This window comes from Equus przewalskii, chromosome 21, assembly GCF_037783145.1.
Source record: "Equus przewalskii isolate Varuska chromosome 21, EquPr2, whole genome shotgun sequence".
NCBI classification, from domain to species: Eukaryota; Metazoa; Chordata; class Mammalia; order Perissodactyla; family Equidae; genus Equus; species Equus przewalskii.
In genome coordinates, this window is record NC_091851.1 from 17,944,095 (window position 1) to 17,968,000 (window position 23,906).

General features: G+C 41.4%; 2 protein-coding genes across 13 annotated transcripts; both read left to right on the forward strand.

The window, feature by feature from the left end:
* The first annotated feature begins 2,830 nt into the window (after nucleotides 1-2,830).
* On the forward strand, nucleotides 2,831-10,250 carry PCNA (proliferating cell nuclear antigen). The gene is made up of 6 exons (XM_008519802.2): nucleotides 2,831-3,272; nucleotides 4,188-4,285; nucleotides 4,447-4,514; nucleotides 6,036-6,230; nucleotides 8,732-8,855; nucleotides 8,939-10,250. Exons 1-6 carry the CDS (start codon nucleotides 3,052-3,054, stop codon nucleotides 9,016-9,018), a joined length of 786 nt encoding a protein of 261 aa, XP_008518024.1. The 5' UTR covers nucleotides 2,831-3,051; the 3' UTR covers nucleotides 9,019-10,250.
* Nucleotides 10,251-10,488: 238 nt separating this feature from the next.
* Nucleotides 10,489-23,065, forward strand: TMEM230 (transmembrane protein 230). 12 transcript variants are annotated; one of them, XM_070588849.1, is made up of 5 exons: nucleotides 10,765-10,808; nucleotides 13,072-13,189; nucleotides 13,554-13,632; nucleotides 14,491-14,613; nucleotides 18,780-19,867. In XM_070588849.1, exons 2-5 carry the CDS (start codon nucleotides 13,170-13,172, stop codon nucleotides 18,918-18,920), a joined length of 363 nt encoding a protein of 120 aa, XP_070444950.1. In that variant the 5' UTR covers nucleotides 10,765-10,808; nucleotides 13,072-13,169; the 3' UTR covers nucleotides 18,921-19,867. The 12 variants fall into 12 exon arrangements, with proteins under 12 accessions (XP_008518021.1, XP_070444950.1, XP_008518022.1 ...); XM_008519796.2 differs by having other exon boundaries at nucleotides 10,790-11,043; XM_070588848.1 differs by having other exon boundaries at nucleotides 10,796-11,190.
* The last annotated feature ends 841 nt before the right edge of the window (nucleotides 23,066-23,906 follow it).

Sequence of the window (23,906 nt, forward strand, 5' to 3'; positions counted from 1 at the left end):
TGTTTAATCTATCTGGAATTTGTTTCAGTGAACGGTTATTAGGAAGAATCTACAACTTTATTCTTTCCTAGAAATTTTACCAATTGTTTGATCATAATTTACTTAATTCATTCTTTCTCTCACTGATTGGAATAGCACCTTTACCAGATGTTCAAGTGATCTGCCTAAAACACAAATTAGATCGTATCAAAGACCTTTGGATAACTTTCCCTTGCATTTACAGAGGGCTCGCAAAGTCCTGTGAGACTTCGACCCTGCCTCTCTTTGCAACCTCACCTTGCACCACTCTTCCCATTCAATGCGTTCCAAACACATCAGTCTTTGAGTTCTATTATATGCCAATTATATCTCAATTAAAAAACTGGGGGAAAAAGATCCCACCCCAATCTTTGAATTCTAAAACTACTATCTGAACACCATCTAAGTATCCTGTCCTTTTTTTTTTTTTTTTTGCTTGAGGAAGATTGCCCCTGAGCTAATATCTGTGCCAATCTTCCTCCACTTTATGTGTGGGTCATTGCCACAGCATGGCTGACAAGTGGTGTAGGTCTGTGCCCAGGATCTGAACCCATGAACCCAGGCCACAGAAGTGGAGCCTGCCAATCTTAACCACTATGCTACAGGGCTGGCCTCCATGCTCTCCTTTTAAAACAGAGTATTCTTTCAGCCTAGAATACTCTTTCTTCCACTCTCCAAATAGCTAGCTTCTCTGGTAAAATGCTACCTCCTTGGAGAGGCCTTTTCTGACTACAGGTGATAGCCATTCATATGTGTTTATTTCAACTGATCATGTGCACTGTGGGTACCACATGGGTGGACTTTAATTGCCATTTAAAATGTCTTCAAATTGATTACACTTTGACTTAGCATTAAACCAGAATTTTATTATGTCAGCAAAAAGCTCAGAAACAGAGTAGCAGAGTATACATTTGTTATTAGTGAAACAAATGTGCCTCACTGGAGAAATGAACACATTCCATGTTTTGCAAAAGAACAGAGACTCTAAAAGACCTAAGAAAGGAGAACACAAAATGATAAAGCTGATATATTTTGACATATTGAGGTATGTGAAAGGATAATTGATCACACATAAATTGATCACACAAGAAAGTGCCAGTATCAAAATTTACAAGTGGGAAACTATCAACAAAATGAAAAAGCAACCTACTGAATGGGAGGAAATAATTGCAAGTTATATATCTGATAAGGGGCTACTATCCAAAACATACAAAGAACTCATACTGGGTTGGCCCGGTGGTGCAACCGTTAAGGTTGCACTTTCCGCTTCGGCAGCCCGGGGTTCCCCGGTTCGGATCCCAGGTGTGGACATGGCACCGCTTGGCAAGCCATGCTGTGGTAGGCATCCCACATATAAAGTAGAGGGAGATGGGCACAGATGTTAGCTCAGGGCCAGTCTTCCTCAGCAAAAAGAGTAGGATTGGCAGCAGATGTTAGCTCAGGGCTAATCTTCCTCGAAAAAAAAAAAAACCTCATACAACTCAATAGCAAGAAAACAAACAACAACAATTGAAGGTGTCTTAAACTCAATGAAATAGATACATCTAATAGCAATGCCAGAGGGAGAGAAAGAGTGGGGAAAGGCAATTATTTGAAGCCATAATGGTCTGAGAATATTCTAGACAATGAAATACAGGAATCTTCTGATTCGGGAACACAAAATTCCCTGAACAGGATAAATAAAACCAAATCTTAGATACATGGTAGAAAAACTAAAGAATCTACAGACCAAGTTGCAACTAAAAGGAAATGCTGTAATTAAAGCAAAAGAGAAATGATGGGGGGATACATAAAATAGGGAAATGAAGTGCTCCTTTTAATATATAGGAAAAAGTTTAATAGAAAAAATATAAACATGGAATAGTCAAGACATATATGAAAGAGGTCCAACCTCACACAAATGAGCACAGATTTAAAAATGAGACTGCTAATATCTATAGTTAGGAAAATAAGGGGAAATGAACATGCTCATATTCTTGGCTGGAATGTAAATTCCAATATTTTAGACGTCAGTTTAGTAACATTTACTAAAAATTTAATGTGTATGATCTTGGACCCAGCAAAACTACTTCAAGTTTATCTCAGAAAAATCACCTAAGTTCCCAAAGGTGTTTGTAATCACAAGAAATTGGTAAAAAAAAAAAAAAAAAAAAAAGGTTACATAGGATATGACGCCATCTTTTTGAAAGGTACCGATATAAAAAAGATGTACGTGACATAAAATATACTTTATTAAGTACATTACAGAAGTGTTAACGGTATGAACCCATTTTTGTTTTTTAAAAATGTATATTTGTACAGAAAAAGCAAGGTTAGAAAGCTGTATACAGGAAGTGATTGAGTGGTTTGAGCTCGGGGCGGGTGGGGAGCTGACATAATTTTTTTATCATAACTGTACACCTCTTTATCGTTTGACTTCTAGGAGCGCGTCACTTCTTTAACAGCAAGAATAAAGTGCACCTTTAAAGAAGCTGTTCTCTTGAGGCTACACGGCGGCTTTTCCTCCAGGTAGGCTGGATTTGTGTTTCACTTTCACTTTCGTGATTGGAAACTCTTTATCCCCAATGCGGGAGGTTGAGGCATCACACAGCCACCGCTCGACAACCCTGGCCTGGGCCTGGCCCGGACTTGTCCAGCGCCCAGACGCCGGAACATAACAAAAAGGCGGGGAGTCCTGCCGGACACCGCCCCCTCGGCCCGGGGAGGTGCTGAGTTCCTGCCCCGCCTCCGCCCCCGCATCCTCCAATGGGTGTTCCTGGGGGGCGGGCTTTGCGCGGAGAAGGCAGGCGATTGGCTCTGGCGTCTCTCCGCCAGGCGGTGGGCGGGGCAGCGTGGTGACGCCTCGACACGGGGCGCGGGGGCAGAGAGCGCGCGTTCGCAGACGCGGCCGTATTAAACGGCTGCAGGCGCGGCAAGCTTGGATCTTCCTCGCGCTCAGGCTTTCGGCGGTTCTCTCCTGTTCTGTGAAGCCTAAGCCGGCTACACCTTCCTCCTCTTCTTCTCCTGTAGCCGTGTCGTTGCGACTCCACCACCATGTTCGAGGCGCGCCTGGTTCAGGGCTCCATCCTGAAGAAGGTGCTGGAGGCCCTTAAGGACCTCATCAACGAGGCCTGCTGGGACATCAGCTCGAGCGGCGTGAACCTGCAGAGCATGGACTCGTCCCACGTCTCCTTGGTGCAGCTCACCCTGCGCTCGGAGGGCTTCGACACGTACCGCTGCGACCGCAACCTGGCCATGGGCGTGAACCTCACCAGGTGAGCCGCGGGGCGGCGGGGAGCCGGCCCTGGTCCCCGAGTCCCCCGCCCCCCCCAGCTCTTGGCGGGAGCGCCTCCGAGCCGTGCTCTCATTGGCTGGCGTGGGGTGTCTACGCCTTCTCATTGGGCTCCCATGCCGGGGGGCGGGATCCAGCGGAGCGCGCGGTTCCGAAAGCCCGCGCTGGCGGCCGCGCGAACCGGCACTTTCCGCGCCAAAGTCACAAAGCTGGTGGTGGCGGGAAAATGATGGGCTTCTCTGCGGTGCCGGGAAAAGACTGTTCCAGAGCTCTTTGGACATTGGGTGCCGGCTGCCTTGGATGAGAAATCTTGGTCTCGGTTGACTTTAACCGCTTTATAACATTCTCTAGGCCTGTCTCCTTACTTAGGGACAATAGGTTGTTTCTGGTCTCTTATCATTGCAAAGTTGCACTTGGCACCTGAGATCTTGGATTCGAGGAAGGTTTCTCCAGGGCAGTAGCTTTCAACTTTTGGTCACTATCTAGCACGTATACATGTTTCAATTTTTAAAAGCTTATGAGGAATATTTACCCATGCTACATGCGATGTACTTTAATAGCTGTATTACATCGTTTTTAATGGTCCTCGCGGGCCAGTAATTACTTCGTCCACTAAAAGGAGTTTGCAATTCAGGAAATGCTGCTCTTTTATTTATATTCAGAAATGAAACTGCTGGTGGTAGGGTGTGGGCTTTTTAGTTTAAACATAAATACTGCCAGATTGCACTCCAAAATGGCTGGACCGGTTTCCACATCCTCCTGCAGCACGTTTACCTAACTCTCCAATTCATCAGACCGCCTAATGGGTAAAAATGGTAACTGCTTGTTTTAATTGCTTCGAAATCTAACAATCTTGAGAAGATGGTGTCGATTTTAAACTCTGTCTTCTGTGTTTTAGTATGTCCAAAATACTAAAATGTGCTGGCAATGAAGACATCATTACCCTAAGGGCTGAAGATAACGCGGACACCTTGGCACTAGTATTTGAAGCTCCAAGTAAGTCATACTCTTCTACTGAGTTATGCTAAAAAAAATTAAAATGTGGTATCAGTATTTCTCAAAGCTGTGAGCAATTTAAGATAATGTTTGTGATGCTTGTAAAATTTACATCAGTTGTAAACTTCCACTGTTCTTCAACATTTGTTTTCTTTTGGTAGATCAAGAAAAGGTTTCAGACTATGAAATGAAGTTGATGGATTTAGATGTTGAACAACTTGGAATTCCAGTGAGTATCAAAATTTCTGAGTGTACTGTACACAGCCATGATAGTTACATACGATATGTTGATATGTTAACACGTTAGTATAATTTAAAGCCTACTTCCTAATAGAACTTCTTCTGTGTATCTGCTGATGCATGATCCAAAGTGGGGTTTTAGTATTTAGACTGACACACTTGTCATTTTATTAAACTACAGTACTCTAAGGTGGATCATTGGTTGAATTCATTGCTGCCAAGTATGCATGTTTGCATTAACCTCCATGCTGTTTTCTTTTCCTTAGAATGCTTGGTTTTTATTAAGAGTAGGTTTATCAACATCAAAGGAGAGAAGAGGTGTTGGAGTGTTTAAAATACCTAATATCATATTCTCTTGTTTTGTTTTGGGAAGCAGGTAGGCCTGCTTGCACCATCGTTGTTGGTAGTTTGTATGCCATTCTCTAATTTTTTTTTTTTTTTTAAGATTGGCACCTGAACTAACCACTGTTGCCAATTTTCTTTTTTTTTTTTTCCTCCTTATTCTCCCCAAAGCCCCCCAGCACATAGTTCTACATTCTAGCTGTAGGTCCTTCTGGTTGTGCTATGTGGGATGCTGCTTCAGCATGGCCTTCAGCATGGGGTGCCATGTCCACGCCTAGGATCCAAACCGGTGAAACCCTGGGCCTCTGAAGGGGAGCCTGTGAACTTAACCACTCAGCTACCGGGCTGGCCCTTTCTAATGTCCTCTTTTTTTTCCTTTTTTTTTTTTTTTTTTTTTTGAGGAAGATTAGCCCTGAGCTAACTGCTGCCAATCCTCCTCTTTTCACTGAGGTAGACTGGCCCTAAGCTAACATTCATGCCCATCTTCCTCTACTTTATATGTGGGATGCCTACCACAGCATAGTGGTACCATGTCCACACCCGGGATCCGAACAAGCAAACCCCGACCCGCCAAAGTGGAACGTGCACACTTACCTGCTGCGCCACTGGGCCGGCCCCTAATGTCCTCTTGATTTAACCCTGGAGGGTGATTACAGGGAGGCTCTACTTCCCTGGATAGTGCATTTACTGTTAAAGGTTTAACTTCTAATTTGTTTTTCTATAACATACTTGTTTTATATCTGTGTTTATTTATTTATTTATTTTTAAGGAAGATTAGCCCTGAGCTAACATCTGCTGCCAATCCTCCTCTTTTCGCTGAGGAAGACTGGCCCTGAGCTAACATACATGCCCATCTTCCTCTATTTTATATGTGGGACGCCTACCACAGCATGGCTTGCCAAGTGGTGCCATGTCTGCACCTGGGATCCGAACTGACAAACCCTGGGCTGCCCAAGCGGAACGTGCGCACTTAACTGCTGCGCCACAGGGCCGGCCCCTGCATTTATTTTTTGAGTGGTTAGAGTGTGTTAAGAAATTATACGAGTGATATTTCAAAATAATCAGAAAATCTTAAATTCTGAATTCTTGTTTAGATGCTGATTCTTCAGAAAATGAGGGTGCCAGATCTTTAATTTCCAGCAACTGACTTCAAAATTTTGTTTTATAGGAACAAGAGTATAGCTGTGTAGTAAAGATGCCTTCTGGCGAATTTGCACGTATATGCCGAGATCTCAGTCATATTGGAGATGCTGTTGTAATTTCCTGTGCAAAAGACGGAGTGAAATTTTCTGCAAGTGGAGAACTTGGAAATGGAAATATTAAGTTGTCACAAACAAGTAATGTTGATAAAGAGGAGGAAGCTGTAAGTAGTTTTTAAGTAAACAAATACTTTGAAGAGAATTGTAACACTACTTAGCATTAGGTTATGTCTTAGTCTGCTTGGGCTGCTATAACAAAATACCATGGTGACTTATAAACAACGTACATTTTCTCACAGGCCTGGAGGCTTGGAAGCTGGCAGATTCCGTGTCTGATGAGGACCTGCTTCTTGGTCCATAGACAGCAGCCTTCTCACCTGGTGGAAGGGGCGAGGGAACTCTCTAGGGTCTCCTTTATAAGGGCACTAATCCCATTCCTGAGGGCTCCACCCTCATGACCCTAAGCACCTCCCAAAGGTCCCACCTCCAAATACCATCACATTGGGGATTCAGTTTTAACGTGGGGGGCACAACACAAACATTCAGTCTAGACAAGGTGTAATTGCTAAAATTAAAGAACACTAAAGAAAAATAGACAACTGCATTTCTTAGTAATTTGTGAGAACTGAAAGACATTATTGAAATCTGCGGGTGTTTTGTTTTTTGTTTTTTAAAGATTTTATTTTTCCTTTTTCTCCCCAAAGCCCCCAGCACATAGTTCTGTATTTTTAGTTGTGGGTCCTTCTAGTTGTGGCATGTGGGATGCCACCTCAGCATGGCTTGATGAGCAGTGCCATGTCGCGTGCCCAGGATCTGAACCAGTGAAACCCTGGGCCGCCAAAGCAAAGCATGTCAACTTAACCACTTGGCCACGGGGGCGGACCCCCAGTGCTTTTTTAATAAATCACAGAATAATGGGTCTGTATGAAACCTGCACATACTCAAGGACAGGACTGCGAAGCTAGGTGTCTAACCTTTAGCTTTCTAGAGGTACTTAGTCTGCTTTTACCAAATAATTGAGCATAGGATGGCAACTCACCAGAGGGATCTAGTTAGGGGTAAAATCTAGCTGTTATGAGGTATGTAATCCTCATACTAATTTTCTTTGTGGTAAGCCCAAAAGGGGGCCTAGACAACCCTCATTTAACCGAAAAATAAAGAACATGCTAATTCCTAAATATCCTTAAATTAAGGTTTTCCTGTAATCAGGTCTTTTTTTAGATCCGTGGAGTATTTATAAACTAATATTTGGTAATTGTACTAAAATAAAACTTATACTTGCTAGCCTGTGAGCGTCAGTTAACTCTAAATCAAGGACAATTAAAGGTCCTATCCTCACAGGATTATTAGGATTAAATATGGTAACATCCAAAGTGCTTAACACAGTGTCTGTCATATTGTAAATTCATAGTAAATATTAGATATTATTTTCTTGTTCCTTGCATGAATAGTCAACCCTCAGTTTAAATGAAGGTAAAATTCCATTTAAATATAAACTTTAAAAATATATATATTAATAACAAAAGCCTAGAGGCTAATTCTGACTTTTGTCTCCTAAGTTACATTCCACTCTCCTGCTATCTTCATTTTTTTTTTTTCTTTTGAGGAAGATTAGCCCTGAGCTAGCTGCTGCCAATCCTCTTCTTTTTGCTGAGGAAGACTGGCCTTGAGCTAACTGGCCTTGGCCTTGAGATCCGTGCCCATCTTCCTCTACTTTCTATGTGGGATGCCTACCACAGCATGGCTTGCCAAGCGGTGCCATGTCTGCACCCGGGATCCGAACCGGCAAACCCTGGGCCCCCAAAGCAGAACGTTGCACACTTAACCGCTGAGCTACCAGGCTGGCCCCTCTTCGATGTTTTTAAAATCTCAAATATTAGTTCTTCCATAAATATTTTAATATTATCTGATGTATAAACATTAAACTTTACCATATCTAAGAAAATTATTCAATATTAAGGAATTTTTCAGTATTCCTATTTCCTTGGTTATTTCAGAAGTTTGTTTCAGAGTCTGGATTTTGCCTATTGCACCCTTATGTCAATTCTTATGTTCCTCTACATTTATTTCCTATAAACTGGTAGCTACAACTTAGAGGCCTGATGATCTGATATTCAGGGTGCTTTCTTTGGGAGTGGGTGAGCAAGAATACTTCTAGGTAGTAGTGTGTACCTCCAGTAGAAGGCATGAGGTGTTTGGATATCTTTTTGTGATTTTAGCAGCCGTTAATAATCATTGTCTAGATTCATTAAGTCATTAGAGTTTGCAGAGTTGTAATATATTTAATTCCTTCTTCATTTATTAGTTGGTTTATTTATTAGAAAATATTTCAGGACCGGCCCAGTGGTTACGTTTGCATGTTCCGCTTCAGCAGCCTGGCTTTTGCGGGTTTGGATCCTGGACGCAGACATGCGCAACACTCATCAAGCTATGCTGTGGTGGTGTCCCATATACCAAAAATGGAGGAAGATTGGCACAGATGTTAGCTCAGGGCCAATCTTCCTCACACACACACACACACAGGAAATTAGTTTCATAGCATCTTCTAAAGTAACCAGTAAAGGGTTTTTTTTGTTTTTGTCTTTAAATATATATATATTGTAAACTAATGGGTTGCAACTTGCTTGACATTTTTCAATATGATGAGTCTTGTTTTCTCCCTTAGGTTACCATAGAGATGAATGAGCCAGTTCAGCTAACTTTTGCACTGAGGTACCTGAACTTCTTTACAAAAGCCACTCCACTGTCTCCTACAGTAACACTCAGTATGTCTGCAGATGTACCCCTTGGTAAGATAAATTGTTGAATCGTGTTTTGTAGGTAGTGTATGTGGTACTTCTCAGTAATTAACTATCTTCTTGTCTTCTTTCAGTTGTAGAGTATAAAATTGCTGATATGGGACATTTAAAGTACTATTTGGCTCCCAAGATCGAGGATGAGGACGCATCCTAGGCATTCTTAAAATCCAAGAAAACAAAACCAAGCTCTTTGAGAACTGCTTCTGAAATGCCACCATGTACTTAACTATCTTCTGTCACCAAATTTGTATCTCTGAGTACATATGTAGATAATGTTTTCTGTAAATAACCTATTTTTTCTTCATTCTCTACAATCTGTTTAAAGAATAAAGTCCAAAGTCAAATCTGGTCTTGTTAACCTAGAAATACTTCTAACTTACCAAGAAATACTCCTTATGATTTTTTTTTATAACAAAAGGGTTATGACTCTAAATGCATTTTTAAGAATTGTTTTCAATTTAAATAAAAATTATTTGAATTTTAAACATAACAGGACAGTGCCTTCATTTAGACTACGACTGTTACAAGGATCCTAGGGAATTCACAGCTGAAGCTACCCTATCATGTAATGTGTTTATTTTTTCAGTGTAGAGCAGCCTGATATAAATACATCTAGATATAGCAATAAAAAGTATTCCAAGTACAGTATGTGACAACATATCTTTGGGGATTCATTTGCCAAACTTGTTTTGGTATTCTAACTTGAGCTCAAGAAATGAACAGGGGAGAGTAGGACAAATCCTATATATTTCATTATTTTGTCATGTTCGTTAGCAAAAACTAACACTTTGTTCAGAAGCTTAATGTACTCAAAAGCTGTGGGTTTTTATAAGACTAGCATTAGTTATAGGGTGGTGTTTCTTTAGCCGGGGGAACATTTTATAAGAAACTTGGAAGTTTTAATAGATCTGTATAGGATTCAAGGAGTATGTGTGCAAAAATAATTTCTCCAGTATAAGTAGCCTTGTTTGGGACTTACTCCCTTAAAGGATGAAGCAGCTTAATTTCCATGGATGTTGGATTCAACCAAGAAAGTGAAAAGGCCCAGCACTTGTGAAACAAAGACTGTTTAAAACAAGATCATAAACTGGCATGCTACATACTGAGAATTATGAGTCCTTTTTCCCAGTGTATTTTGTGTTGGGTAGATTAAATGATTTTGTTGTACCTGGACTGAGGAGTTCTACTTATTGGACTTCAGAACTCACTGCATCCAGTAGGTAACTATTCATTACCTTGTGTGTGCCTGGGCAGGGAAGGAGACTGGCTGCAAAGGGGCTTGATGGCACTTTTTGGGGGTGGTTCCAAGACTATGCATTTGTCAAAACATCCAATTGTACTTTATTATATGTAAATTATGCCTTAATAAATTTGACATTTTAAAAAGCTTCATGTGCGGCAAAATATCCCTTGTGGACGAGCCTCTTACCTGGGCAAGGCCTGATGACAAGGAGCGGGAAACTGAAGCATGAGAACGTGGGGCTGCTAAAGAGTATGGGGGGTTATTGACTGGTAGAGACTGTGGCGCGCCCCCGTGGAAGGCTGACTGTCCTGCAGTGGGTCTGAGACTCGGGGGCTCCAAGGGGCTGAGCTTCCGCCTCCAGGGGACGCCACTGAGCTTCCTACACTCCCCGAGGGGTCAGGGAAAGAAAAGCTGGCTTGTCCTGGGCCTCACTGGCCCGGGCGGGCAGGCACCCAAGGGACGGCCCCCCACCCCCTGCCTCTGCGGAGATGGCCGGCAGCAAGCCCAGGCCGCGGCACCTCCCGAAACCACACGAAGCAGCACTCCGACGCCTCTCGCAGGCGGCCCGCAGCAGCGTAGGGTTGAAACGGGGAGATCTCCGATAGCGGGAGGAGAAGGCGTCGCTCCCAGTGACGCCACTTCCGGCGCGCCGCCTTCCGCTGCGCCATTTCCGACGCCGGGCGGGGCGAAGCGGCTGCCAGGTGAGGCGTGTCGCGAGGCGTCGGGCGCCGCGGCTGCCAACCGTTAGCTGGTTGTTGGCGCGCGGGCTGCCCGGCGCGGCGCTCCGGTAAGGCGTGCGTGCGGCGTGGCGGCGGCAGAGGCGCACCCCTCAGGCTCCGGCGTGGCCGAGGCTGCGCTGCCCGCCGAAAGCAAGCCCCGACTCCTTGATGTGGAGCGTCCGCCCGCCTGGGCACGGTGGCCTCTTTCCAGAAACCGGTTTTGTTTGTTTTCCTTCTAAATTCGCGTCGGTTCTTGTATCTCTTCCGAGCGAGGCCTGGAGAGAGTAGTGTGTGTGCGGGCGCGTGGTGCCAGGCGCTGTGCTCAGTGCTTTGCTGGTGCTTTTAAGCTTCTTGCAACCTTCAGGTGCTGAGGGAACTTGGGGGTTGCGGTGGAGCTGTGAAAAAGCCTTTTGGGAAGTTGGACTGGTACTTTGAAAACATCGGCTCTTACGTTTCTCCTTTCCCCTCTTTTAGAATTCTTACTTTTTGCCACCAATAAGTATTCTCTTCTCCCTTCCGCCCTCGCTTTTTTCTGTTTGATGCAGGTGTATGAATAGTTAAAGGCAGAGTACGTAAACATAAAAAGAAAAGACTAATACAAGTTAGTGGTGATTAAATGCCGTCAAAACCCCCACGTATTGGTAGTTTGGACTTTTAAGTTTTATAGAATTAAATTTAGATTATCATATAAGTGGGATCGCGAAACAAAAACCTAGTGTTTGACGCGGTTTGATCTCTTTTAAAAAAGCGTGTGTTAGCATACTCTTATTTTTTCAATACTTGGTTTCTGGACCAATAGTATGTAATTGCAAAAAAGGAACATGAGCATTAGCACCACTTCCTTCATAATGCTAGTTATTTTAGGTTGACTCAAAGCCACTTAAAACAGCTCATTAATATTCAGAATTGAATATATATAAAGCGCTTGGAACAGTACCTGGCAGCTAACCAACACTAGATAATTACTAACAGCCATTATTATAATGATGGTTATTTGGAAAGTGTCATACTAGAGGCAGGCGAGTCTTTATAATTTGTTTTTTTAATATCTCCTTTATTGAAATACTTAATCTTCTCTTTTTAAAGATATGTTTTCATTTTTAAAAATCAAATAGCTTCACGATTAAAACAGATTTACTTGTTTTACTCATAAAACTGTGATTTTATGAAGGAAAAGTGCACAAATTACAAGTATTTTTCAATTTAAATGTCATTTTTTTTTGTTTTTTTTTTTAAAATTTTATTTTTTCCTTTTTCTCCCCAAAGACCCCCCAGTACATAGTTGTATATTCTTTGTTGTGGGTCCTTCTAGTTGTAGCATGTGGGACGCTGCCTCAGCGTGGTTTGATGAGCCGTGCCATGTCCGTGCCCAGGATTTGAACCAACGAAACACTGGGCTGCCTGCAGCGGAGCGCGCGGACTTAACCACTCGGCCATGGGGCCAGCCCCATAAATGTCATTGTTTTTTAATCTTACCTACTGGCTCTTAAACTGGTGACAAAATAACCGTAATTTCATTAGTGAAGTCGTCTTTGACTATTTTGAACAAAAATCATATATTTATTCAGCGTTTTTGGTTTTTTTTTTTTAATGCAGCTATAGAAGTAATCTGGAAAATGAAATCACTACTTTCAGTGCTTGGAGTGGGGCAGAGAGAGGCAAATCAGAAGGCACTGATACAGTGCTGATGGCCAGTAGCTTATCCAAATTTACATGGGGAAGCTTTACAGATCCTCTGCATTAAAAGGATGACATCCATTAGGGGGAAATAGGCAAAATGCTGATGTGAGTGTATTCCATTCCCCACCCTCTCTCCTTCCTCCCTGGCAAATGAGAGAATCATTTGAGTATATCCTGCTCTTACTTTTTCCTGAAGTAGGGACAGGCAGTACTATAGCAGAATGGTTGAAAATATGGACTTTGGTGTCATATGGACTTGGGTTTAAGTCACCACTCTTCCTACCTACTCTCTGTGTGACTTTGGAAAAATTAGGAGGCAGGGGGATGTTGGTGGCAAGATTAAACGTGAGGTCTGGTTCTTGGCACATGTCTTGACTCTTATTCTACCAGGACAAATTAGAGTAGATACATAGTGAGAATGCTTTCATCTTGTCAAAGGAAGATAAGATTCTAAGAACAGCAGAGCCTAAATTATAAGTTGCTGGTATGACATCACAGCTCAGAACTCCAATGTGTAACATACCATTGTCACTTGCAGACAGTAACAGGTTTTTTTTGTTTTCAGACGGTAGCTGTGTCAGCGTGTTATGATGCCGTCTCGTACCAACCTGGCTACTGGAATCCCCAGTAGTAAAGTGAAATACTCAAGGCTCTCCACAGACGATGGCTACATTGACCTTCAGGTAAATGCAGAAGGGTGCTGATGAGAGTGGCTGGTGCTGCTTCTGCTGAGTTAGGAGGAAGAAATTTCAGGTCAAGATTTTGCTAACTGTCCCTGGGGATTAGAGTGAGCAGCAAGAAGGAAACTCGCCTCTGAGACCCTTTCAGCCATAGCCTGCAGGAGGGGCCTTGGCAGAGGATTTTCAAACCAATATAATTATTGTCCATTTCTAAGAATTTTTAGTTCTAACACCGGAGGCCAGTAGTTGCCAATTTTCTTTAGTTTATCTGGAAAATAATCAGATTGTGTTTTATTAAGTAGAATTTTTTTTAGGACTGTGTCATCGGTTTGTTTACGCTTTAGTCAAAGCCAGTTCATCTTTTAAGGGAGAAACTAACTGCTAAAGCCAGCAGATTGTGGGAATCTTCCTTCTTTCCTGATGTCATGAGATCCAATTTATTAAAGGTATTTTTTGTGGCAAACAGTAAGTAAAACAGAGAATATTTACCTTGTATCCTACTCTGATCATTGATTATAAAATATTTAATGGTGTAGGATCTCCTTTTGCCCACTTACCCTTAGAACAGAATATTTTGGGTGGAACCAAAGCCAAGGAGGAAGTAGCAGGAACCCATCCTTTTAAAAATAAACAAATCAATTATTCTTTATAGCCTTTGGACCCACACTTGGAGGAGAGAGATTTTTTAAAAAGTACATCTGGGAAGTTTCCAGCCGGTTAGCTCAGATACAACCATGAGCCAAACCTTAGAAAGTTTGTCTGAATCTTAATCTTGAATTGAACTTGTTAATAAGACAAGTTATCTGCTCCGTGGGACAGGCAACTAATGCTTCAGAAAAAGCCGTTTCTAAAACCTGTGACTATATGCTGACTTGACTTTGAATGCCAGTAATCAGTTATTTTCTTTACATCTCCAGAGCATAATGTTCGCTCTTGAATCTCTGTAGATTAGTATAGCCTTCCATGTGCCAGGCGTTTAATAAACACAAGTCTAATTGATGAATGACCATAAAGTGTTTTTTGTTTTTATAAGAAAATAGTTTTTTATGGTACAGTGAATAGTCTGTGGATTGAGACTAGAACTAGCAAGAATAACATTCTGCTGGGACTCCTTTGAGCAGTAATTTGCACTTCGTCTCTGCCTGTCCCTTTCCTTTCCCAAAGCTGCACTGGGCAGTAGGACTTACTTCAAGACAGACAAAGCATTTATGTTGGTTCTTATTATCCTCTCTGCCTTAAAGCGTCTGAGCCCTGGTATTTTCATAATGCTCCTCCTTGTCTTTTTTTGTTTTTTTCTCTTCCAGTTTAAGAAAAGCCCTCCTAAGATCCCATATAAGGCCATTGCGCTTGCTACAGTGCTGTTTTTGTTTGGCGCCTTTCTTATTATCATAGGCTCACTCCTGCTGGCGGGCTATATCAGCAAAGGGGTAAGCTGAAGGGCTTGTGGGAATGTGCCATGAGATCTTTACAATGTGAGCCAGAGCTCTGTTGTTTTATATTTATATCTAGTACAGCAGATTCGAGCAGAAAGAAAAGGATTTTCTTTTAGATTTTTTCCTCTGATAACAAAACATGTGTTTCTTATTTTGAGCAAAAACAGACTCCTCCCACAATTCCTATGAGGTGGATGGTGGCAGATAGGTAAATCTTCCCTCTGAGATGTTGGGTGGTTTTGCCACTGTCATAGTTTGGAACAGCAAAGGCTGTAACTGGAATAGAATGCTGTTATCGTAGCTTTGCAGTGCCACAGAGATACTAGTTAGTGTGTGGGGAGAAGCAGTGTGGCTTGTATAGGTCTGGGGCCACTAACCAATCCAGGACTTTGGGCTCGTGAATCAGATCCTTCTTACACTGGGTTTGGTTGGAGTTCTTGTTGAGCTTCCGTATAATGCCTTAGAAACCTAGAGGGGTGTCTGGTGGTTCTTTCTCTTGGGCTCTATACACACATTTATACACAGTGTCTAACTTGTGCTGAACTAATACTGACCATAATTCATGTCTCTTCTTCAGCACACACCAGGCCAGGTGATGATGCTTACCTTGCTCTCTGGGAGGAACACAGCTATATTATTTTTTTCCTTATTCTCTATGTGTAAAAAAAAAAAAAAAAGAATTGGGAATGGTAGCCCTGTCATAATAAAATGGCTGCATATGGTTTTTAAGAAGTGTATCTGTTTTGCCTCAGGTCCTTAGTTATTTAAAACTATTAGATGGCCACCAGATGCTTACTTGGTGCACAATTTGAACACCTAACTTTATGACTTTGCCTTCAGTTAAGTTTCCTTGCAGCATGTAGTATTAATCCCAGAGGTATAATAAGGCATCTGTTAATGATAGTATAAAAATGGAGAGTGGAGGTGAGATCCACAAGCAATGAGTATCATTTCACCTTGTGTGATTTATAAATGACTACTTTATAAATAAGGATAAAGATCTTTAATTAAGAAAATCACTAATAGAGTTTTTGTTTTTTTGGTTTGGGTTTTTTTACTTTTAATTATAGACATTTCAAACAAAACAAAATTAGATGGAATAATATAACGAACCCCCATGTGACCACCACCCAGCTTCAACAGTTATAAACATTTTGTTTCATCTCTCTCCCCTTTTTTTGTATATTAAAGCAAATACCAGATTTACATTCTTCTGACAAGTTCCCAGGTAATGCCAGTGGTCCAGGGATCACATTTTGAGAACCATTGCTTTAGGAAGCACATAGTGGTTGTCATAATTTTTAGGTGATATCAAGATTCATTACTGGGTTCAAGTGTCCTCAGCCAAATTCATTCATTATAAACTTCCGCATCACCCTTTGCACAAATGTTCTATCATTTTCAGCATTTGTCAGCTGAAATTCTTCTGTAAAGAACTTTCTCAAATCTGCTATTTGGTTACCCTGAAATACAATGTGTGTAGTGAAGGCAGAAAGTGTTTGATTATTTCTCTTTATTGATCAACTTTTATAAAAATACCCCTGGCAACCCCAAAAGGCGACCAAAGAATTGTTAGTATCATTATAAACTTATCATTTTTGAATATATTTGTGTTTCAATCAGTCACAGTCTGTATTCTTTTTAACATATACATTGTCCCAATTTTGGTCAATAGGAGCCCCTTCAAGTTACTCCCCTGTCTTTTAAGCCACCCGGGTAGCTTTTGCTAGCTTTCTGGCACAGCAGGTTATCCCAGCCCATCTATACATTTCCTGACCCCACTCCCAGCTTGTAAACATCTGTTTCTCTAAAGAACCCCACTTTCTTTTTGGGGAGTAGATTTAGAGATCAGAAACTGGGCATTAATAGTGTTTATTGCTATTAGTTTTCATTGTTTCCAGGCCTTTTCAGTGACGGAATCAGGAAATAAGTAGCTTTTAGAAAACAAGGGAAAATAATATATACATACATATAATAAGATATAAATATTTCCAGTGCAAATTTAAGATAAGTTTGAACTTAATTTCTTTGATTTTCTATTATGTATGTGCTAATGATATTGATATAATTACTTAATTGCCTTATCCTACATTATATACCAAATAACAGTAATAGATTTAATGCTAAGTATGAGAAGGCTGAATACACTGTAAGTTTTCTTTGCAATTCTTTTAATCCTTAGGATATATCCCATTAGGGATGTACATTCAAAATCCTGCAAAAAAATAAAAGAAGCAAGGGCCAGCCCCGTGGCCAAGTGGTTAAGTTCGCGCGCTCCACTTTGGCGGCCTAGGGTTTTGCTGGTTCGGATCCTGGGGGTGGACATGGCACTGCTCATCAAGCCATGCTGAGGCGGCAGCCCACATGCCACATGCCACAACTAGAAGGACCCACAACTAAAAATACATAACTATGTACCAGGGGGCTTTGGGGAGAAAAAGGAAAAATAAAATCTTGAAAAAAAAAAAAAAAGCAGAAAGGTAGAAAATGTAAAATATCATTTTGTAAAATGTAAAATAACAGAAGTAGCACCAAGTATGTCAATTGTGAAGTTGTAGACTTTATTTTTTGATGTTCACACAGTCCATCTTTGGTTTTAAGCTTGCATTTATTGAGTCAGTGTGTGCCAGCTGGGGCCATTTGCTTTCTATGTATTACCTCATTTAACCATGTAAGGTAAATACTCCTATTTGTGAACGATGCAGCCAAAATTATATTGATTAAATAACTTGTCAATATACATTGTATAAATAGCCGTGTTAGAAGGAGATTTTTAGATTGTGTTTATCTTTAGAATGAGGGAATTCTTCCTAAGCTTAAAAACAGTAGGAAAAATCATTAAGGAAAAGGAGGATAAATTTAACTGTATAAACAGTTAAAACTACACCTGAAAGGGCAAAGTAGTTTTGTAAAGGTGAATCCTTTCATTCAGCATATTTATTGAACCTTTACTGTATGTTGGGCACAGCTGGGGAAATAGGGATGAACAAAGTCCCTGCCCTCATGGAACTCCCCCAAAAGTTGAAGTCCTACTGTTAAAAGAGACTAAACACCGTTCATCTCTTTTTGACCTGTGAATTGTACTCGTGGGAATGTACACTAAGGAATTAATCTGAAAGGCCAAGAAAAGCACTGAAGTTTATTGTGGTATTCTAAAATAACAAAAAGTGAGAGACGACAAAATTACTCACAGTCTGGGGAAGTGGTTAAATAAAATTTTAGTACATCCGTTAAGTGGAATGTTACACATCATTAGTTGACATATAATATTAGTTTCAGGTGTTCATTATAATAAATCGCTATTTGTATATATTGGGAAATTATCACCACAATATGTCTAGTTAACATCCATCACCACACATAGTTAGAAATTTTTTGTGTGTGTGATGAGAACTTTTCAGATCTACTCTCTCAGCAACTTTCAAATATACAATACAGTATTATTAACTGTAGTCACCATGCTGTCACCTGGGTACATTATGTACCCAGGATTTATTTATATTATAACTGGAAGTTTGTACCTTTTGACCACCTTCCCCCATTTCATCCATCCCTCACGCCCCAATGAAGAGCTTTTAATAATGTTTTGGCAATTGCTTGTTATAAGAGGCAAAAACAAGTCACAGAGTGTGATGTGTTCACAACCAAAAACTTTAAAGAAGCAGCAGAAGGAAATGAGCCAAAATATCTATGGATGAACATGGATAAGTTATTTTTTTATAATTTTTAGTACTTTGCAGTTTTGTTTTTTTTTAAAGATTTTATTTTTTTTCCTTTTTCTCCCAAAGCCCCCCAGTATGTAGTTGTGTATTTTTAGTTGTGGGTCCTTCCGGTTGTGGCATGTGGGACACCACTACAGCATGGCCTGACGAACGGCGCCATGTCCATGCCCAGGATCCAAACCAGTGAAACCCTGGGCCGCTGGAGCAGAGTGTGCGAACTTAAACCACTTGGCCACGGGGCCAGGCCCATGCAGTTTTTTTACAATTGATAATCAAGAGGAAAAGAGATGTAAATCTTTTCCCTTGATAGTGTACTACCCAAAGAAAATGCTCTGAAAAGTATAAGATACTGATCTATGAATTGGACCCATGGCTTTATTTTCTTTTAAAATTTGTAACTTGTATGGTACTAATGCATTTGCCTCCTTCTGCCACCAGGAGGCAAACCAGGCCGTTCCCTTCCTGATCATTGGCATCTTGATGTTCCTGCCAGGATTTTACCACCTGCGCATCGCCTTCTATGCATACAAAGGCTACCGGGGTTACTCCTACGATGACATTCCAGACTTTGATGACTAGCACCCACATCAGCCCTGAGGAGAAGAGTCACACACATGGCTGAGCCCAGCTTTAAGACTTTGAGCAGAAGCTATGACTAAGGGCTGAGGAATTCTGCAGTTTGCAGATGTTAACAAAACAATGGCCAGATTTTGTGGGTCTATCCTAAAGATGTTAACTGAGCTTACAAATAGCTAATTAGGACATGCTCTATTTTTCGTCTCCTGGCCCTGGCAGAAGCTCATGATGAGTGTATTCCACATGAATATGTATCATGGGAGAGTAGCAGTGTTATGGGAAAGCAGGAGGTTACTCTGTAGTGGAAAGTGTTGCTGCCACCACCCTTTCTAGAACTGAGCATTTCTTTAAATAGTTCTCATCATCAATTTGTTCTTGTGACAAATGGAAGAATATAGTGTGTCAAATTTCTTATTACTAAGTAATTTATTTTGAAAATACCTAAGTATCTTATCCCCTGTATTCATCTCTTAACTTTGCGTTCTAGTGGAAGACCTTGGCAAAATCAGATATCACTGTGGGTGCATCTGTAATATTTTTTACTTGCTTTCTTATTAAGCAGCAACCAGGAATTTTTTAAACCTCAGAGCAAGTTTTCAAAATGTAAACACTTTCTGTCTTCACCAATCCTTGGCCATCTCTGATCTGGTTTACCGATAGGTTGGCCAGCATATAATTATGGTCATTCTGTCCTTTGTAGATCAAGATGTACTGTATATCATGCCTTTAAGGACTGGACTTTTGGCTGTTTCCTAAGGAAAAATATAGATAAGTGGCTATTATTTAGAGTTCATAACATCGTTGTTAGCACCTTGTATTATGTCGTCATTCTGCTGAAGATCACAAGACTTGGCCTGGATCCCTAGAGGACTGGACTGCCTTAGTTTGATTCTGTTTCCAGCTTGCAAAAAGCGTCTTATAGTTAAAAGAAATTAAAATGTTAAAATCTACATCCTAGACTTAAAATGAGTTAACTTTAGGGGGCCGACTGGGTGACGTAGTGGTTACATTTGCATGTTCTGCTTTGGCGGCCTAGGGTTTGCAGGTTCAGATCCTGGGCACAGACCCACACACCACTCGTCAAGCCATGCTGTGGCAGTATCCCATATACAAAATAGAGGAAGATTGGTGCACACGTTAGCTCAGGGACAATCTTCCTCCAGCGAAAAGAAGAAGATTGGCAACAGATGTTAGCTCAGGGCTAATTTTCCTCACCAAAAACAAAGAGTTAACTTTAAACATATTTCAGAAAACATTTTAATGATTATATGATATTTTTGATCCCAATACCCAGGACTACCTTAATTTTTAGATATCTGGCATCGTGGGTCAGAATGCTTTCCAATTGTTGTTTTACTCTGAGGTTGTGGACATGGGTGACTAGAAGCCTCAAAGTGCTATCAGAGGGATGGCTTTGGAGATTTGGAGGGCTGTGGGTAGAGCAAGTTTATTGGGGAAGATGAGTTCAACTTTGGATGTGTTAAATTTTAGATACTACTTGGCATCCCAGTGGAGATGTTGAGTGGGCAATTGTAATGTGCAGGTTTGGAGTTCAGGGAGAGAGTCTATCCTGGAGAGAGAAATTTAGGAGTCAGTATTGGGACGATATCTGAGAGCCCAGGGGCTGGCTGAGATCACCTACCAAGTGAGTGCATATGGAAAAAAATAGGACTCAGGAAATGAAGGACAAAAAAGAGAGGGTGACCTGAAGTAGCCCCCAAGGTTAGGTCTCTTTGGTAATGGGAGGGTAGGCTGGGGATTCCAGTAGTCTAGTTAAAGTTCTTGGGCCTTGACAGTGAAGGTGTGAGGAAACATATAAAGCTTTATCCTGGGCAGTGTTTGCAAAGCAAAGCTCAGACCAGGAGGTTTTGGCCAAACCGAATTATTTGGCCCTTTTTATGAGAATGATGCTGCTAGTAAGAGAAAAAAAAATCAAAATGTAACAGAAGGGTGTAAAGTGAAAAGTGAGCATTTGATGGGTGAGGGGGTAGTAAACGTTTGTTCCTCCAGCCCAGTCCCCAAGGTTATCTTATTAAGTTTCTTGTATACTCTTCCAGAAATGTTCTAAGCACAGAAACGTATATGTTCTTTTTTAAAAAACTGGGCGTCCCATGTATAGTTAAAATTTCTTTTTTTCCACCTACTGTATTTTGTATATCTTTCCATATGCATGGAGATTAACACATTCTTTTTAATGTACATTATAAATAGAGTTTTCCGTGCTGTGCATGCAGTCATAGGGTCCTAAGAACAGAGACCTTAAAAGTTAGGTTCCTGGAGCAGGAATCCCCTCTCAGATGTCCCCTGAGGAACAGGCTCATAATCTCATTCCAGTTTGGATTGTTAAAGAAGTATTGTTTATTAAGCCAAAGTCGGATTCCCTGTAACTATGCATTAACAGTAATTGTATATTCTAGTGCTTTATAGAAAACATCTAAACCTCCAGCATAATGGTAAATGTTTCTCTGCCAGACATGTGGCCTCTGCCAGACATGTGGCCAAGCACTTTGATTACATACTCTATTTCATTTTAATCCTTTTAAAAACCCTGAGTTGGATGAGATTCTGAGGTAGTAGGTTGGATATTCAGGACTCAAACTTAGGCAAAGCCTGAATTCTCTTTACGAAGTGTGAAAGCCAAATGTCTTTAGGGGCTGAACCAAGAAATGGGGGGATGTAGAGGTATGGACAGTAGTAGTGGGGACCAAGGTCAATTGTGAAATGTATGTTTTACCTAAAAGCAGCCTTCTCCCCCTCCCTCCCCTCTTTAAAGTGTTGGCCAAATCATGTGCCTTAGCTTTATGAGGGTTTTCTTTTTTTTTTTTTTTATTATTTTTTTAAAAATTTTTTATTGAGTTATTGATAGGTTACAATCTTGTGAAATTTCAATTGTACATTAATGTTAGTCATGTTGTAGGTGCACCACTTCACCCTTTGTGCCCACCCCCCACCCCACCTTTCCCCTGGTATCCACTAAACTGTTCTTGGTCCATAGTTTTAAATTCCTCATATGAGTGGAGTCATACACAGATTATCTTTCTCTCGCTGGCTTATTTCACTTAACATAATTCTCTATGAGGGTTTTCTTATTGGCAACAACTCTTGTATGTCTCAGTCATTTCTGAGGCTAAAACTCCTCCCCAGTTGCATCAGCTGTTCCATGTATGATGGCAATTCCAAACCCATTGCCCCTGGATGAGCTTCACCAGGTCATTGTGCCAGAAGCACATTGACCACTTCGTTTCTACCAGGAATTTTTAGATGCTGAGGGTAGAACAGGGCTTGACAAGATAGGGCTTGGTCAGTGAGGAGCAGAGGTTGCAGACTAGTGGCCACAGATTTTGGCCTGCATTGTGTTTTTAGAAATGGAAAGGTTCACATGATCTTGATTTGGGGCTTTTCTTGAAAAATCAATAGATTTTTCTTTGTTACTGAGAGGCTGCAACCAACTAGAACAAGAAAGTCAAGAGGCTTTGGCTGAGCAGAATTCCCCAGTTTACTGCAGTCCCCACCACTCAGTTAATTTTTTACCCAGCCTGCTAATTTTCTTCATTAAGGGCAAAGAGCATGTCTTACGGTCCCACAAAGTCTAGCACAGTGCTTGTGGGCATTTAGGTTTATTGAATGAAGAACCGGATTCAAGAGTGTGATAAGTAAATGAAAAGTAATAGGATATATTGGAGTATATGAGGAAGCCATTTGGTTTGAAACTAATTCAGCCTGACCTTGTTTTTCCAAAAGGGCCTGACGAGGCCTGTTGAGCATGCATTGTATGTCTGCTTTAAATATTTACTATGTCCCAAAGACAAGAATGATGCCCCTAAAGATAGGGGTGTAACTTCCCCCCTTATCAGCGTTTCTTTAAGGATAAGCATCTCTTCCTGGGAACTAAGGATTAATTACCAACCTGCTGTGCTCACTTCGTGAACACTCACCTGCTGACCACTGATCTGCTGTGCCAGCTAAGCGTCTTGTGACAGTTGTAAATGGGACATTCCTATCATGTGTGACATATGCTGTTTGTTCCGAGATGGTATATAACCACTCTGTACACCCCACTTTGGTGCCCTTCCTTCCTTGGGGAAGGAAGGCCCTGGGCTAGTCCTCAGATCTGGCTCTTAATAAACTCACCCCAATGTTGATTTATAGATTGATTATCAATTCTTTGCCTCAGAAAGTGCATTTCCTTCCCAGGACACCATGTTCCTTTGAGGTATGGATATGTGGGCTGGTACCATGTGATTCAGACTTTCCTAAATGACCCTCCATCAGCTCCCTGGCAGGCCAGCTTCTTTTCAAAGAGATTTGGTGCTACCTGGTGAGTCAAGTCTCTGCCTGGCACCCTCTACTTAGGCCAGTGAGTCCAATTCACAACCACCTGCAAGTCGTCTCCTCTAGGGTCGTTCAACATCCTGGCCAGCTGGCACATGAGATCTTCCTGTTACTGGTGCGGTGAGGGAGACTGGTAGAGGGACAGTAACAGCCTTGACTTTTCTGCTGACCTTCAAAGGGTCATAGACCAAATCCACCCACCTTGGTTGCATTGGTCTATTATCTATATTCCTATCCCGGGACTTCTCTGCTAGATTCAGTCCCAGAGGGTCCTGGTTTTGCAGGTGTGTAGTTGAGTCATGGATTAGTGCCTGGGTGGGAAGGGCATAGAAGGAATCTTGTAGCTTATTACAAGGTATTGCAATTTACCACTGGAGCCTCAGTTTCCTTATCTTGTAAGGTGGGGGTAAACCAGTTCCTACCCCATAGGGCAGTTGTGAGGATTAAATAAAACAATGTGGGAGGGTGCTTTGCACAGAGCCTGGCACATAGTAAGCATTCAGTAAAGAGAAGTTGTTTGAGAAAGTGAAGAAGGTCATTCCTTTGGCTTCAGAGAGTAGTGCCTGGGATGAAGCTGAGGAAGAGAGGAGAAGAGTGCATTTGTTATCTGTGGAGCCAAGCTGAACAATCTGCAGCTTCATGGCGGAACCACCCCAG